General features: G+C 45.6%; 1 protein-coding gene across 11 annotated transcripts in view; it reads left to right on the forward strand.

The window, feature by feature from the left end:
• Window positions 1–17,865, forward strand: part of map7d3 (MAP7 domain containing 3) — a 171,617-nt gene that overhangs the window by 139,166 nt on the left and 14,586 nt on the right. For all 11 annotated transcript variants that reach the window (XM_072505980.1, XM_072505982.1, XM_072505985.1 and 8 more), the window contains 5 exons: window positions 713–824; window positions 1,558–1,738; window positions 5,658–5,762; window positions 9,923–9,976; window positions 11,301–11,370. In XM_072505980.1, coding sequence (XP_072362081.1) covers window positions 713–824; window positions 1,558–1,738; window positions 5,658–5,762; window positions 9,923–9,976; window positions 11,301–11,370 — 522 coding nt within the window. The remainder of the gene's footprint in view (window positions 1–712; window positions 825–1,557; window positions 1,739–5,657; window positions 5,763–9,922; window positions 9,977–11,300; window positions 11,371–17,865) is intronic.

Genomic DNA, 17,865 nt, shown 5'->3' on the forward strand with positions numbered 1-17,865 from the left:
CTTTTATAACTAAAAGAATAGAGTATAAAGGTGAGCAAGTGTTGCTGCAACTGTGCAAGGCATTGGTGAGACCGCACCTGGAGTATTGGGCACAGTTTTGGCCCCCTTATTGGAGAAAAGATGTAGTGGTATTGGAGGCAGTTCAGAGGAGGTTCACTAGGTTGATTCCAGAGACGAGGGGTTTGTCGTATGAAGAGAGATTGAGCAGTTTAGGCCGATACTCTCGAGTTCAGAAGAATGAGGATATCAAATTGAGGTATACAGGATGTTAAACGGTATTGACAAAGTAGTCAGTGCAGATACTTCCTCTTGTGCGGCAATCTAGAACGAGAGGTCAGAGTTTTAGGATAAGGGGTAGCGGATTTAAAACACAGATGAGGAAAAATTACTTCTCTCAAAGGGTTGTGAATCTGTGGAATTCACTGTACCAGAGTGCGGAGGATGCCGGGACAGTGAGTAATCTTTGGAGGAGATAAACAGATTTTAAATCAGTGGTTTGAAGGGTTATGGAGAACGGGCAGGAAAGTGGAGTTGAGGCCGAGAGGAGATCGGACAGGATCGTATTGAATAGCAGAGCGGGCTCGGGGGCTGAATGGCCGACTCCCGCTCCTAGTTCTATATTCTTGATGCAGCTTAGAGTGAAATTTACTTCCAGCCTGTACTTCATTTCATTTGCTATTGATACTTCAACTTGCTTTTAACGCTATTGCAGGGACCACATCTGCTGAGGAAGCTGCTAAAATCCTGGCTGTGAACCGGCGGCTGGCACGTGAACAAAAGGAGCGCGAGGAGCAGGAGAGACTGCAGTTAGAAGAAGCGAAGAGGTACACCAAGCCTGTGATACAGTAAGGTGCAGGCTGCCTGGGACCGGCACACCTTGGGTGGGACTTCCCTCCCTCCGTGGCACGCTCGGGGCTCAGAGGGGTTCCACCAGTGGCCAGCAGCGGGGAGGGGGAGACGGTTTATCACCAGTATCTGGCAGCAGGAGGGAGGGGGGCCACCAGTGGCCGGCAGCGGGATCTCCTGGTCCTGCCGTTAATGGGATTTCCTGTTCAGCCCACCCCTTGTCGCGGTGAAATCCATGACGGGGGGGGGGGGGGGGGGGGGGGGGATGCTGCTGTTGGTGAGGCCAGCGTGGACAGCCAGGAAATCCCAGCCCTTGTATTTTAGATTCAGGTCATGCAGTCAGGGAAGTGGAAATGTTTGTGATTTGATGTTGCATACCTAATGAGATTAATGCCTTTTCCATCGCATCAAGTTTCAGGGAACAGCTGGGAATGAGATCACTCCAGGAATCAATGGGGAGTTTTGTAGCAAATATTTCAGTGTTGTTGAACTGTTTTACCTCCGGTGGTTGAGTCTCAGCTGTTAAAGGGGACTTGAGAATGTATTTGAATGGGAAAGTTGTGGAAGAATGGATTAATGAGATTTAAATGGATAGCTCCCGTTGACGAACTGGGGTGATGGGCTGAATGATTTTTGAGATCTTTAATTGGATTTTGGAGATGGAGAAAACAGCATTTCGAATTCACCAGGAGGATTGTGCTTCCCTCACAGATACCGGGAGGAGCAGCTGAAAAGGGAAGCCGCTGAAATGAGTGCTCGCAGCAGGGAAGAAGTTTGTATGCAAGAAGAAGAGAGAAAACTTGCAGATGAGGAGAATGAAAAGAAAGCTGAAGAGGAAAGGATTTATAGAGAGCAAGAAGAGAGAGAGCGTTTCGCAGATCTGCAACTGCAGGTCAGAGTTCACACGCTGTTGGCAGTGAAATCCAGCTTTTTGTGGTATATACTGAAACCGCACTTTCAAACTCTCCCTTTAAACGCTGATGAAGATGCTAACACTGCGTTTCTGTCGCAAGTGCGACTCCTCTTGTTTCTCTGTATTCTTTTTGAAAATTTTCCCAATGACCCTTGATCCAAGAATAATGTACTTCAGTGGGGTCAGCAGTCTGCTACAACACTGTAATCACATTTTTTTGTAATTTAAGTATCCAAATCTTTTTTTTCCCAATTAAGGGGCAATTTAGCGTGACCAATCCACCCACCCTGTACACCTTTGGGTTGTGGGGGTGAGACCCACCCAGACACGGGGAGAATGTGCAAACTCCAGACCGACAGTGACCCGGGGCCGGGAGCAAACCTGGGACCTCGGCGCCGTGAGGCAGCAGTGCTAACCACTGCACTGCCGTGCCGTCCTTTACATTATAATTTCATTAGCCAGAGACGTTCTCTATTCTTTAGACAAGTACGTTTTCAAATCTGTTTAGTGAATAATGAGTGAATTCTCCTTGGCGTTTACTAGCAAAGAACCGTACAGCACAGGAACAGGCCCTTCGGCCCTCCAAGTCTACATAGATCATGCTGCCTGTCTAAACTAAAACCTTCTGCACTTCCGGGGTCCGTATCCCTCTATTCCCATCCTATTCATGTATTTGACAAGATGCCCCTTAAACATCACTATCGTCCCTGCTTCCACCACCTCCAGCAGCGAGGTCCAGGCACCCACTACCCTCTGTGTAAAAAACTTGCCTCGTACATCTCCTCTAAACCTTGCCCCTCTCACTTTAAACCTATGCCCCCTAGTAATTAACTTTTCCACTCGGGGGGGGGGGGGCGGGGGGGAGTCTCTGACTATCCACTCTGTCCATGCCACTCAGAATTTTGTAAACCTCTATCAGGTCGGCCCGCAACCTCTGTCTTTCCAGTGAAAACAATCTGAGTTTATCCAACCCCTCCTCATAGCTAATACCCTCCAGACCAGGCAACATCCTGCTCAACTTCACCAAATCATTGATGATTTGCAAGTTTTATACCACCTGATGTGCAGTGTCATTCTTCTGCATCTTCCCAAAGGCAACAGAATATTACTGTGAATAGGCAGACTATTGAAGACAACAAGAGAGCCATTTGTTCTGTAGACTGACAGCTGGTTGTAATTCCTTAGATCCTCATCTGGTCAGGAAATGCCTGACATATATTTTTATTCAACTGAAAAATGATTTTGCATCTGCATATATGGCAGGTGTGTGCCAGATGCAATTTTCAAAATAGACGGAGTGCCAAAGTTTTTGTACATATAACAGCTAACTAGAATCATAGAATCTTGCCACTAAGACTGAGTGCATTTAGTCTATTGTATTGTGCTAGCTCTTTGAATCCTTTTCCTGCTCTTTCTCCACAGTACTGAAATGTTTTATCCATGTATTATATATCCGTTCCTTTTTAAAAGTTCCCAGCACTATTTCACACAAAGACTATCATCCTCCTGACCACATCCCTTTCAACAAAAATGGACTTGGTAAAGAATAGGTCTTGTAGCTAGGAAGTGAGCTGGATATATGCCTTCATTTGTGGCTGAAATACATTGGAAACCAAAACTCAGTGATTCCCAGCAATATATATATTGAATTCGGGAGTGCTGGGAAGTGTGCCAAAGCAGAGAACAGATTCATTCCATTAAAAATGTACTTGTGATCACTGATGTCATCTTTTGCATTTGACAGAACATTGCACACAAACCTTGCTCTGTACCTTGCTGAGTGCATCTGGGAGCATTGTGATTGCATGTCGGCTTTTGATCAGAGAAAAGTCTTATCCATCTTTCACTAAAGAATATCAAATGGCTACAGATGTTCTCTTGTTAGTCCAACTTAATCTGCCAACTCTAATAATCCAGCCTTGAATATCGATAAGCAATGTAAATATTTCAGTGGGTCAGACCATTGCCCACACACCCAGATGTAGGATATAGCTACATTTTTCCATGGTTAGGTTCAGTATTAAAAAGCCACTGCAGTTGATGTACAAGTAAATAGGACTTTCTGGTTTTCTCCACCAGTGCATTTCCCCTTTGGGAATGCAGCACAGCACAGACCCTGTATTCTTTGTTCATATGTGTGTTTCACTCTGGTACAAATGTTTCCCAAGTAAGAGCTGAGATTAGAGCAATCCACGCCTCGTGGATTAGTTTAATGCAATGTAAAAGCATGGACAGAGCAACTCCTCTTTATACTTCTAACCTATCTCCTAAATAGCACAGTGGTTAGCACCATTGCTTCACAGCGGCAGGGTCCAGGTTCAGTTCCCGGCTTGAGTCACTGTCTATGTGGAGTTTACATGTTCTCCCTGTGTCTGCGTGGGTTTCCTCCAGGGGCTCCGGTTTCCTCCCACAGTCCCGAAAGACGTGCTGTTAGGTGAATTGGACATTCTGAATTCTCCCTCTGTGTACCCAAACAGGTGCCGGAATGTGGCGACTAGGGGCTTTTCACAGTAACTTCATTGCAGTGTTAATGTAAGCCTACTTGTGACAATAAACATTATTATTAAATAATTACTAGTTCTAAGGACTGTATTTCCTGTCTGTCAGATAATTACCATCCAGAGTAACTGCTATAAAATAGTTTACTGAAGGTTTGTAAACTATTGCAAACTGTGCCATTAAAGCCTGTGTATGTACTAGCTTTCTATGGGACAGGGTATTATAACACATTATTTTGTCCTGTCAACTGGTTTGTTTAGCAGTGTGGTTTACTTTTTAAAATATATTTTTTCATCATTTGAGGGTAAAATTTGATTTTAATTGTGTTAAGAAACCCACTGATGTTAAATGTGAGGGTAGCGCAAAACTTCTTAACATGGTATATTTTCAATTTGGTATACTGTGAGAAAAGATGTGCAAACCAGGAAGGAATAGTCAGTCATTTATTAATAAGACTATTTATTAGCTTAAAAGAAAAGCACATATTAAGAAGGACTAAAATACACCAGAACAGAACATTTAACTACACCGATGGCTATACGCACACAATATTAATAATAATATAATAACAATCACTTATTGTCACAAGTAGGCTTCAATGAAGTTACTGTGAAAAGCCCCTAGTCGCCACATTCCGGCGCCTGTTCGGAGATTGGTACGGGAATTGAACCCGCTGCTGGTCTTGTTCTGCATTACAAGCCAGATGTTTAGCCCACTGTGCTAAACCAGCCCCATATTACATGAAGTTACCCATTTGTTCCCGACTACTGATGTTTCCTGAACTCTGAGACACCAAACAACAATCCAATATTATATAACTCTGAGCTAAATCCGGCAGATAGTTACCGCACATGGGTAATTTGGGGAATACCGTCGTCGTTTCAGTGAAGACGAAATCTGCTACTTTTCAGGAGTGAAGGCATAATCTTCTCGGTGTGAGTTTTAGGATTTTAACCGGTTGCCTGAGCAATAACCCTGTTTTCAGAGGAGACTCTCCTCTATGTCTGGGTGTGGCTATGATGGCAGCTGCTGCTACTATGTACCCAACCTGTGCTGCTGGCTTTTAGCAAATAAGTGCCAATTTCTGTTGTCTCTCCACTTTGAAGTTACCTCTTCTATACCCTGTTGCTTTCCCCTAGTCACATAGGTAAACATTTGCTTTTCTCATTGCTGGCGTGCTAATTTGCATCTCAAAACCCCCTTTAGACAGCTGCCCTGATCAATTTCGCCTTTTTTTATTTTATCCAAATTTTGTTTTTTATTAATTTTCCCAATGCTTAACAATTACTGTTAAAATCTGTTGTGTTGAGAAGATAGTGGAGAGATTGTCTGATAACACAAGCTGGATGCTGCACTGATCGGCACAGTACTGGCAGTGAAAGGTGAGTCTGTGTTTTAGAGAGAAGAGGCCGAGACAAAAGCTTCCGAAGAAACTGAGCGGCAGAAAGTGGAACGAGATCGAATCACACAGCAGCTTCAACAGGAGCGTCTCGCAAGGAGGAAGGTGTGAACTTAACTAATTCTGATAACTGAAAGGCCCATTATACAAGAAACCCACAGCGTGAAGAGCAGTAGGAGGTGGATGCAAGCACAACTGGGCAGAATCCAGTTTGGGTTTTGAAAGTCTGGGGTTTGTGAGGAGGAATGATTGAAGGGCGGATAATTGTAAAGCGTAGGAAGGAATGAGGAAGTACAACAATGTGATCTCTCACAGAGGTAATGGGGGGGGGGATGATTCACCAATGGCTTTCTGCCCGAAGCAGATTCTTACTCCAGTCTCTCACATTCCAACCAGAGCCAAGGATAAGGGAACCAAATTCAGAGCTCCTTAAATGGTGAGGGATACCTCCTTAATTTATTTGGTTAGCCAGTGGTCATTTTTCTTGTGTATTTGTGTCAGTAAGGAATGTGTAACTGTTGCGATGTATTCATTCTTTCCTTAAGTATTGGCTATTGACTATCCACTGTCATGCAAGTTAGGTGGATTGGCCATGCAAAAATTGCCCTTAGGTTAGGTAGGGTTGCTGGTTTACGGGGGTAGGGTGGAAGTGTGGGCTTAAGTAGGGTGCTCTTTCCATGAGTCGGTACATACTCGATGGGCCGAATAGCCTCCTTCACTGTAAATTCTATGCCTTTAAATCAAATTTTTTATTTGTTGAAGGGATAAGAGCTTTGCTAATCTATCATCACCAACTCGCCCCTTACACTTTAGTAGTTTCCTTTATTTAGATTTAGGGTCCTAGTTTCAGACTGGACCAGTCCACTTCCCATCCTAATGAAGAATCTATAATGTTATGGTTGCTAAAGGACCCTGCACAACAAGATTATTAATTAACCTGTTTTCAATACCAATACGCACAATACCAAACCTACAATAGTCTTGGTTCCTCAACCAGAAATGCCTCAGGAATGTAAATCCCTCCCCCTTGCACCATCTCCCCAGCCATACATACATCTGGCCTGTTCCCCTAGCTCTCGCTACCATGTGGCACTTTATTCAGGTCCTGCTTTTTAATTTGTTTCCTAGTTCTCTAGATTCTGCTTTCAGGACCTCATCCCTGTTTTTTAATCTATGTTCAGGGAGAACCTTGACCCTGGCACCAGGGAGGCAATACACCATCTTGATGTCACGTCTGTGACAGCAGAAACGTCTGTTCCCCTTATAGCACCAGGTTAAAGTCCAACAGGTTTCTTTCAAATCACTATCTTTCGGAGCACTGCTCCTTCCTCAGGTGAATGAAGAGGTACATACTCTTCTCTGCCTTTACAATATACATTAATGATCTGGAAGAAGGAACTGAAGGTACTGTTGCTAAGTTTGCAGAGATACAAAGATCTGTAGAGGGACAGGTAGTGTTGAGGAAGCAAGGGGGCTGCAGAAGGATTTGGAAAAGCTAGGACAGTGGGCAGTGAAGTGGCAAATGAAATACAATGTGGAAAAGTGCGAGGTTATGCACTTTGGAAGGAGGAGTTTAGGCATAGATTAATGGGGAAATCATAGAATTTTTCATAGAATTTACAGTGCAGAAGGAGGCCATTCGGCCCATCGAGTCTGCACCGGCTCTTGGAAAGAGCACCCTACCCAAGGTCAACACCTCCACCCTATCCCCATAACCCAGTAACCCCACCCAACACCAAGGGCAATTCTGGACACTAAGGGCAATTTATCATGGCCAATCCACCTAACCTGCACATCTTTGGATTGTGGGAGGAAGCCGGAGCACCAGGAGGAAACCCACGCACACACGGGGGGAATGTGCAGACTCCGCACAGGCAATGACCCAAGCCGGAATCGAACCTGGGATCCTGGAGCTGTGAAGCAATTGTGCTATCCACAATACTACCATGCTGCCCTTAGGAAATGCTTAGGAAATCAGAAGCACAAAGGGACTTGGGAGTCCTTGTTCACGATTCTCTTGAGGTTAACGTGCAGGTTCAGTCGGCATTTAGGAAGGCAAATGCAATGTTAGCATTCATGTCAAGAGTGCTAGAAGGTAATGCATTTTGGAAGGTCTAATGCAGGTAGGGAATATACAGTGAATGGTAGAACCCTCAAGAATGTTGACAGTCAGAGAGATCTCGGTGTACAGGTCCACAGGTCACTGAAAGGGGCAACACAGGTGGCGAAGGTAGTCAAGAAGGCATACGGCATGCTTGCCTTCATTGGCCGGGGCATTGAGTATAAGAATTGGCAAGTCATGTTGCAGATGTATAGAACCTTAGTTAGGCCACACTTGGAGTATAGTGTTCAATTCTGGTCGCCACACTACCAGAAGGATGTGGAGGCTTTAGAGAGGGTGCAGAAGAGATTTACCAGAATGTTGCCTGGTATGGAGGGCATTAGCTATGAGGAGCGGTTGAATAAACTCGGTTTGTTCTCACTGGAACGACGGAGGTTGAGGGGCGACCTGATAGAGGTATACAAAATTATGAGGGGCATAGACAGAGTGGATAGTCAGAGGCTTTTCCCCAGGATAGAGGGGTCAATTACTAGGGGGCATAGGTTTAAGGTGAGAGGAGCAAGGTTTAGAGTAGATGTACGAGGCAAGTTTTTTTACACAGAGGGTAGTGGGTGCTTGGAACTCGCTGCCTGAGGAGGTGGTGGAAGCAGGGACGATAGTGACATTTAAGGGGCATCTTGACAAATACATGAATAGGATGGGAATAGAGGGATACGGACCCAGGAAGTGTAGAAGATTTTAGTTTAGACGGGCAGCATGGTCGGCACGGGCTTGGAGGGCCGAAGGGCCTGATCCTGTGCTGTACATTTCTTTGTTCTTTAATACAAGACCAGGGATATACTTCTGAGGCTGTAAAAGGCTCTGGTCAGACCCTATTTGGAGTATTGGAAGCAATTTTGGACCCCGTATCGAAGGAAGGATGTGCTGGCCTTGGAAAGGGTCCAGAGGAGGTTCACAAGAATGATCCCTGGAATGAAGAACATGTCGGTTGAGGACTCTGGGCCTGTACACGTTGGAGTTTAGAAGGATGAGGGGGGATCTTATTGAAAGTTACTGCGAGGCCTGGATAGAGTGGACGATGTTTCCACTTGTCGGAAAAACTAGAACCTGAGGACACAATCTCAGACTAAAGGGACGATCCTTTAAAACAGAGATGAGGAGGAATTTCTTCAGCCAGAGGGGGGTGAATCTGTGGAACTCTTTGCCGCAGAAGGCTGTGGAGGCCAAATCACTGAGTCTCTAAGACAGAGATAGATAGGCTCTTGATTAATAAGGGGATCAGGGGTTATGGGGGGAAGGCGGGAGAATGGGGATGAGAAAAATATCAGCCATGATTGAATGGCGGAGCAGACTCGATGGGCCGAGTGGGCTAATTATGCTTCTATGTCTTATGGCCTTATGGTCTTGCTGCTCTCCCCGAGAAACCACCTCCCCAGCTGTGTCCAAAACAGAAAACTTATTGGAGGGGGAGGGGGATGCCAGGGACCCTGCCCTGCCTGCTTGGCTGTCGGGCATTCCCTTTCTGCCTGTACAAAGTGACCACCTCACTGTACCTGCTATCAGAATGCTGGGCAGTCGACTTAGTAGCGGCATGGACTGTCCTGTGCTATAAGGTAGAAACTAGGAGCAGGGGTTTGCTCCGCTATTCAGTATGATCACGGCTCAACCTCAATCTCTGCCATATTCCTGCACCTACCCATTGATGCCACTAAAAAATTTTTAATGATCTATCTCTTTCTTGAATAATGGCTCTATAATTGTTACAGCTCTTGCAAGGTGCTGGCATGATGTGTCAAATGGCTTCCTGCCCTGTATCATTTGATGCTATATCCTCACTCGTTGGTTTGAAGATACTTAAATATAGTACGGGAGTTTGATAGAAATTAATGAAGAACTTGCTGTAACTTGTTTCCCTGTCCATGTTGCCTGTTTTGTGTCTTAGTCACGGGTCTGCGGGATCACTGCTTTAAGTATGAGCAGGAAATAGTTTAGCCTCTGTCAGTTGGAACAAGTCCAGCTGGAACATCAGTATTACTGCCCACAAGCGTCTACATTCTTCCAGATTTGTAACACATGTTTCCTTTGGACCAATGAGTTTGGATGTTTTCATTCCTGGTGTAAATTCTTTCCTGTAACTTAATTGCAGTTTTAATGTATGCCTATTTGTGACAAAGATTATTATTATTATTATTATTATTAACAGAGAATTGCAGAGATTATGACCAGAACACGGACTCCTGACCAAGGTGAATCAAAGGTAATGGATTTTGAGCAATTTTGTGTTTCAAACTTCATTTCTCAAAGTTTGAATGATTTTCCACACAAATTGCTGTCCTCCAGACAATAATCTGGAACTGGGGGGCCGGTTTAGCTCAGTGGGCTGGACGGCTGGTTCATGATGCAGAGCGAGGCCAGCAGCCTGGGTTCAATTCCCGTACCAGCTGAGATTGTTCATGAAGGCCCCGCCTTCTCAACCTTGCCCCTCGCCTGTGGTGTGGTGACCCTCGGGTTAAACCACCACCAATCAGCTCTCCCCCTCAAAGGGACAAGCAGCCCACGGTCATCTGGGACTATCGTGACTTTACCTTTTTTTTTGCCTAAGCAGGAACTGACAGTAAGCGTCCCACTTCAGTTTAGTTTGTTGCTGGGGTTCTCTATCCTCTGCTGGGACTGAGGCCAATACACTGCGGTAGCACAGTGGTTAGCACTGTTGCTTCACAGCACCAGGGCCCCAGGTTCGATTCCCGGCTTCGCTCCCTGTGCGGAGTCTGCACGTTCTCCCGGTGCCTCTGTGGGTTTCCTCCGGGTGCTCCGGTTTCTTCCCACAAGCCCTGAAAGACGTGCTGTTCGGTGAATTGGACATTGTGAATTCTCCCTCTGTGTACCCGAACAGGCGCCGGAATGTGGCGACTAGGGGCTTTTCACAGTAACTTCATTGCAGAGTTAATGTAAGCCTACTTGTGACACTAATAAAAAATATATTGTCAGGAATATGTGCTCAATAATGCAGCTAATGCTTGCCCACATTGCACTGTAGAAGGTTATGACTGGTCATGAGTATGAGTGAAGATGAGGGAAACGCACTAGTGCGACAATTTCACTTTCTGATTTGGGTCCACGGAGTTGGGATAAATTGAAATATTAAAATATTGTTCTTGCAGCTGTGATATATCCCAGTGATTGAGCCTGTAAAGCTATTATTGGGAAGCCCAGGACTAAAGTCTACAGGTATTGTGAAATGTGGAAGTCAATATAGTTACCTGGAGAAGTAGAAGATGAAGAATTTGGATTCATGATTGACTATATTTTGCTGGTTCCTGTCCAGTGAATATCTGGAATTCTGTCCTCTTACAGCTAAGAGGCTGGGGAGTTAAGTGAAAATGTCCAAACAGAAATGGATTAAATTCAGTTAGGCCAGGGTATTGAGGGCTACAGGACCATGGCTGTACCGTGGGGTTAAGATGCAGATCAGCTGTTATTGAAACGTGGAATGGGGTCGAGGGGATGAATGGGCTTGTGAAATGTGAATTCTCAGATCTTGTATAAAGAATGCTGATTTGATAACACTCCTGTTCACACAGAAGACTGATAGTGGTACTGCTGAAGAAAGTAGTGAGGACGAACGCAGGAACGACGATGCGGATGATGTGGGTATGTGACTTGGAACACAGTCCTGTGCTGCAGACCAGTATTGCAACCCTCTGCAAATACTTCACTTCCCATCTCTCCGTAGCGTCAGACAGGAAGGATACTGTTCCAAAGGAAAAGTGATGTTGATGCAATCCGGAACCTATTGAATAGACAGTATGAATATGGTCGTAAATAAGGGCAGCACGGTGGCACAATGGTTAGCACTGGGACTGCAGTGCTGAGGACCCGGGTTTGAATCCCGGCTCTGGGTCACTGTCCACGTGGAGTTTGCACATTATCATAGATGTCATAGAATTTACAGTGCAGAAGGAGGCCATTCGGCCCATCGAGTCTGCATCGGCTCTTGGAAAGAGCACCCCACCCAAGCCCACACTCTCACCCCATCCCCATAACCCAGTAACCCCACCCAACACTAAGGGCAATTTTGGACACTAAGGGCAATTTATCATGGCCAATCCACCTAACCTGCACATCTTTGGACTGTGGGAGGAAACCGGAGCACCCGGAGGAAACCCACGCAGACACTGGGAGGATGTGCAGATTCCGCAGACAGTGACCCAAGCCGGAATCGAACCTGGGATCCTGGCGCTGTGAAGCCACAGTGCTATCCACTTGTGCTACCGTGCTGCCCCTACCGTGAACTGGCACTGCGTTTCTGTGCCCTCCATTTTTGAACTTTGTTTTCCCGATCCATTGTCTTGCCACCCTCCCCTGAATGCTGGACATTCAACCAGTGTTTAGTGTGTTCCTCTACAGAAACCCTGTCTATATCGGTTAACTGGTCCTCATAGAATTTACAGTGCAGAAGGAGGCCATTCAGCCCATCGAGTCTGCACCGGCTCTTGGAAAGAGCACGCTACCCAAGGTCAACACCTCCACCCCATAACCCAGTAACCCCACCCAACACTAAGGGCAATTTTGGACACTAAGGGCAATTTATCATGGCCAATCCACCTAACCTGCACATCATTGGACTGTGGGAGGAAACCGGAGCACCCGGAGGCAACCCACGCACACGCGGGGAGGATGTGCAGACTCCGCACAGACAGTGACCCAAGCCGGAATCGAACCTGGGATCCTGGCGCTGTGAAGCCACAGTGCTATCCACTATGCTACCGTATTCTCCCCGTGTCTGCGTGGGTTTCACCCCCACAACCCAAAGATGTACAGGATCGGTGGATTGGCCACGCTAAATTGCCTCTTAAGTGGAAAAAAATAATTGGGTACACTAAAAAAAAATTTTTTTTTAATGAATATGGTCGTAAATCAATAAAGTGGAAACTTCTGATCATTTTTGTGGACTCCCCAGTTTGAAAACTGAACCCTTTTTTGTGAGGCCTCTTTAAACATCTTCTAAAACTCCATGAAATTGGGAAACACTGGGCCTTCATTTGCAGTCAGATTTTTTTCCCCGGGATGTGGTGGCAGTGGTAAGGCAGCATTTGCTGCCCTTCCCTAATTGGGCATGAACTGAGTGTCCTGCTCGGCCATTTCAGTGGGTCAGTTAAAGGGTCAGCCACACCGGTGTGGGTCTGCATCACATGTAGATCAGACCAGGTAAAGACAGCAGATTTCCAGCAGAAGGACCTTCGGGAAACTATTCCACTGCAGTTGAATAAATATCCTGTATTTTGACAAAGCGCACACTTCCTGCTGCCCAGCTCCAGCTCTGCAATTCCCTCCAGAAACCCCTTTTCTTCACGTTTCAAACCTAATTCCTTAATCATGTCGGCCTCCTGGGCTTGCCCCTTTGACTTGACATTAGTTTCCCTCATATCCTTTGCGACAAATGTAAAATGTTTCTCTATGTTAAAGTGCCGATTATATTTAAACCCATTTTCTGTCATGCTGTGTCCTGTGTATGAATCTTGCTGTGTCCTGTGTATGAATCTAGCTGTGTCCTGTGTATGAATCTAGCTGTGTCCTGTGTATGAATCTAGCTGTGTCCTGTGTATGAATCTAGCTGTGTCCTGTGTATGAATCTAGCTGTGTCCTGTGTATGAATCTAGCTGTGTCCTGTGTATGAATCTAGCTGTGTCCTGTGTATGAATCTAGCTGTGTCCTGTGTATGAATCTAGCTGTGTCTTGTGTATGAATCTAGCTGTGTCCTGTGTATGAATCTAGCTGTGTCTTGTGTATGAATCTAGCTGTGTCCTGTGTATGAATCTAGCTGTGTCCTGTGTATGAATCTAGCTGTGTCCTGTGTATGAATCTAGCTGTATCCTGTGTATGAATCTAGCTGTGTCCTGTGTATGAATCTAGCTGTGTCCTGTGTATGAATCTAGCTGTGTCCTGTGTATGAATCTAGCTGTGTCCTGTGTATGAATCTAGCTGTGTCCTGTGTATGAATCTAGCTGTGTCCTGTGTATGAATCTAGCTGTGTCCTGCGTATGAATCTAGCTGTGTCCTGCGTATGAATCTAGCTGTGTCCTGCGTATGAATGTAGCTGTGTCCTGCGTATTAATCTAGCTGTGTCCTGCGTATTAATCTAGCTGTGTCCTGCGTGTGAATCTAGCTGTGTCCTGCGTGTGAATCTAGCTGTGTCCTGTGTATGAATCTAGCTGTGTCCTGTGTATGAATCTAGCTGTGTCCTGTGTATGAATCTTGCTGTCTCCTGTGTATCAATCTAGCTGTGTCCTGTGTATGAATGTAGCTGTGTCCTGTGTATGAATCTAGCTGTGTCCTGTGTATGAATCTAGCTGTGTCCTGTGTATGAATCTAGCTGTGTCCTGTGTATGAATCGTGCTATGTCCTGTGTATGAATCGTGCTATGTCCTGTGTATGAATCTTGCTGTGTCCTGTGTATGAATCTAGCTGTGACCTGTGTATGAACCTTGCTGTGTCCTGTGTATGAATCTTGCTGTGTCCTGTGTATGAATCTTGCTGTGTCCTGTGTATGAATCTTGCTGTGTCCTGTGTATGAATCTTGCTGTGTCCTGTGTATGAACCTTGCTGTCTCCTGTGTGTGAATCTAGCTGTGTCCTGCGTGTGAATCTAGCTGTGTCCTGTGTATGAATCTAGCTGTGTCCTGTGTATGAATCTTGCTGTGTCCTGTGTATGAATCTAGCTGTGTCCTGTGTATAAATCTAGCTGTGTCCTGTGTATGAATCTTGCTGTCTCCTGTGTATCAATCTAGCTGTGTCCTGTGTATGAATGTAGCTGTGTCCTGTGTATGAATCTAGCTGTGTCCTGTGTATGAATCTAGCTGTGTCCTGTGTATGAATCTAGCTGTGTCCTGTGTATGAATCTAGCTGTGTCCTGTGTATGAATCTAGCTGTGTCCTGTGTATGAATCTAGCTGTGTCCTGTGTATGAATCGTGCTGTGTCCTGTGTATGAATCGTGCTGTGTCCTGTGTATGAATCGTGCTGTGTCCTGTGTATGAATCGTGCTGTGTCCTGTGTATGAATCTTGCTGGGTCCTGTGTATGAATCTAGCTGTGACCTGTGCATGAACCTTGCTGTGTCCTGTGTATGAATCTTGCTGTGTCCTGTGTATGAATCTTGCTGTGTCCTGTGTATGAATCTTGCTGTGTCCTGTGTATGAACCTTGCTGTCTCCTGTGTATGAATCATGCTGTGTCCTGTGTATGAATCTAGCTGTGTCCTGTGTATGAATCTAGCTGTGTCCTGTGTATGAATCTAGCTGTGTCCTGTGTATGAATATAGCTGTGTCCTGTGTATGAATATAGCTGTGTCCTGTGTATGAATATAGCTGTGTCCTGTGTATGAATATAGCTGTGTCCTGTGTATGAATATAGCTGTGTCCTGCGTATGAATCTTGCTGTGTCCTGCGTATGAATCGTGCTGTGTCCTGCGTATGAATCGTGCTGTGTCCTGCGTATGAATCTAGCTGTGTCCTGCGTATGAATCTAGCTGTGTCCTGCGTATGAATGTAGCTGTGTCCTGCGTATGAATCTAGCTGTGTCCTGCGTATGAATCTAGCTGTGTCCTGGGTATGCATCTTGCTGTGTCCTGCGTATGAATCGTGCTGTGTCCTGCGTATGAATCGTGCTGTGTCCTGCGTATGAATCGTGCTGTGTCCTGCGTATGAATCGTGCTGTGTCCTGCGTATGAATCTTGCTGTGTCCTGCGTATGAATCTTGCTGTGTCCTGCGTATGTATCTTGCTGTGTCCTGCGTATGAATCTTGCTGAGTCCTGTGTTTGAATCTTGCTGTGTCCTGCGTATGAATGTAGCTGTGTCCTGCGTATGAATCTAGCTGTGTCCTGCGTATGAATGTAGCTGTGTCCTGCGTATGAATCTAGCTGTGTCCTGTGTATGAATCTAGCTGTGTCCTGGGTATGCATCTTGCTGTGTCCTGCGTATGAATCTTGCAGTGTCCTGCGTATGAATCTTGCAGTGTCCTGCGTATGAATGTAGCTGTGTCCTGCGTATGAATCTAGCTGTGTCCTGCGTATGAATGTAGCTGTGTCCTGCGTATTGATCTAGCTGTGTCCTGCGTGTGAATCTAGCTGTGTCCTGTGTATGAATCTAGCTGTGTCCTGTGTATGAATCTAGCTGTGTCCTGTGTATGAATCTAGCTGTGTCCTGTGTATGAATCTAGCTGTGTCCTGTGTATGAATCTAGCTGTGTCCTGTGTATGAATCTAGCTGTGTCCTGTGTATGAATCTAGCTGTCCTGTATATGAATCGTGCTGTGTCCTGTGTATGAATCTTGCTGTGTCCTGTGTATGAATCCAGCTGTGACCTGTGTATGAACCTTGCTGTGTCCTGTGTATGAATCTTGCTGTGTCCTGTGTATGAATCTTGCTGTGTCCTGTGTATGAATCTTGCTGTGTCCTGTGTATGAACCTTGCTGTCTCCTGTGTATGAATCTAGCTGTGTCCTGCGTGTGAATCTAGCTGTGTCCTGCGTATGAATCTAGCTGTGTCCTGTGTATGAATCTTGCTGTGTCCTGTGTATGAATCTAGCTGTGTCCTGTGTATGAATCTAGCTGTGTCCTGTGTATGAATCTAGCTGTGTCCTGTGTATGAATCTAGCTGTGTCCTGTGTATGAATCTAGCTGTGTCCTGTGTATGAATCTAGCTGTGTCCTGTGTATGAATCGTGCTGTGTCCTGTGTATGAATCGTGCTGTGTCCTGTGTATGAATCTAGCTGTGACCTGTGTATGAACCTTGCTGTGTCCTGTGTATGAATCTTGCTGTGTCCTGTGTATGAATCTTGCTGTGTCCTGTGTATGAATCTTGCTGTGTCCTGTGTATGAATCTTGCTGTGTCCTGTGTATGAACCTTGCTGTCTCCTGTGTATGAATCTAGCTGTGTCCTGTGTATGAATATAGCTGTGTCCTGTGTATGAATATAGCTGTGTCCTGTGTATGAATATAGCTGTGTCCTGCGTGTGAATCTAGCTGTGTCCTGCGTGTGAATCTAGCTGTGTCCTGCGTATGAATCTAGCTGTGTCCTGCGTATGAATCTTGCTGTGTCCTGTGTATGAATCTAGCTGTGTCCTGTGTATGAATCTAGCTGTGTCCTGTGTATGAATCTTGCTGTCTCCTGTGTATCAATCTAGCTGTGTCCTGTGTATGAATGTAGCTGTGTCCTGTGTATGAATCTAGCTGTGTCCTGTGTATGAATCTAGCTGTGTCCTGTGTATGAATCTAGCTGTGTCCTGTGTATGAATCTAGCTGTGTCCTGTGTATGAATCTAGCTGTGTCCTGTGTATGAATCTAGCTGTGTCCTGTGTATGAATCTAGCTGTGTCCTGTGTATGAATCGTGCTGTGTCCTGTGTATGAATCGTGCTGTGTCCTGTGTATGAATCTAGCTGTGACCTGTGTATGAATCTTGCTGTGTCCTGTGTATGAATCTTGCTGTGTCCTGTGTATGAATCTTGCTGTGTCCTGTGTATGAATCTTGCTGTGTCCTGTGTATGAATCTTGCTGTGTCCTGTGTATGAACCTTGCTGTCTCCTGTGTATGAATCTAGCTGTGTCCTGTGTATGAATATAGCTGTGTCCTGTGTATGAATATAGCTGTGTCCTGTATATGAATATAGCTGTGTCCTGCGTATGAATCTTGCTGTGTCCTGCGTATGAATCGTGCTGTGTCCTGCGTATGAATTGTGCTGTGTCCTGCGTATGAATCTTGCTGTGTCCTGCGTATGAATCTTGCTGTGTCCTGCGTATGAATCTTGCTGAGTCCTGCGTTTGAATCTTGCTGTGTCCTGCGTATGAATCTTGCTGTGTCCTGCGTATGAATGTAGCTGTGTCCTGCGTATGAATCTAGCTGTGTCCTGCGTATGAATGTAGCTGTGTCCTGCGTATGAATCTAGCTGTGTCCTGTGTATGAATCTAGCTGTGTCCTGGGTATGCATCTTGCTGTGTCCTGTGTATGAATCTTGCTGTGTCCTGCGTATGAATCGTGCTGTGTCCTGCGTATGAATCGTGCTGTGTCCTGCGTATGAATCGTGCTGTGTCCTGTGAATTAATCTTGCTGTGTCCTGCGTATGTATCTTGCTGTGTCCTGCGTATGAATCTTGCTG

This window comes from Scyliorhinus torazame, chromosome 5 (assembly GCF_047496885.1).
Source record: "Scyliorhinus torazame isolate Kashiwa2021f chromosome 5, sScyTor2.1, whole genome shotgun sequence".
Lineage (NCBI taxonomy): Eukaryota > Metazoa > Chordata > Chondrichthyes > Carcharhiniformes > Scyliorhinidae > Scyliorhinus > Scyliorhinus torazame.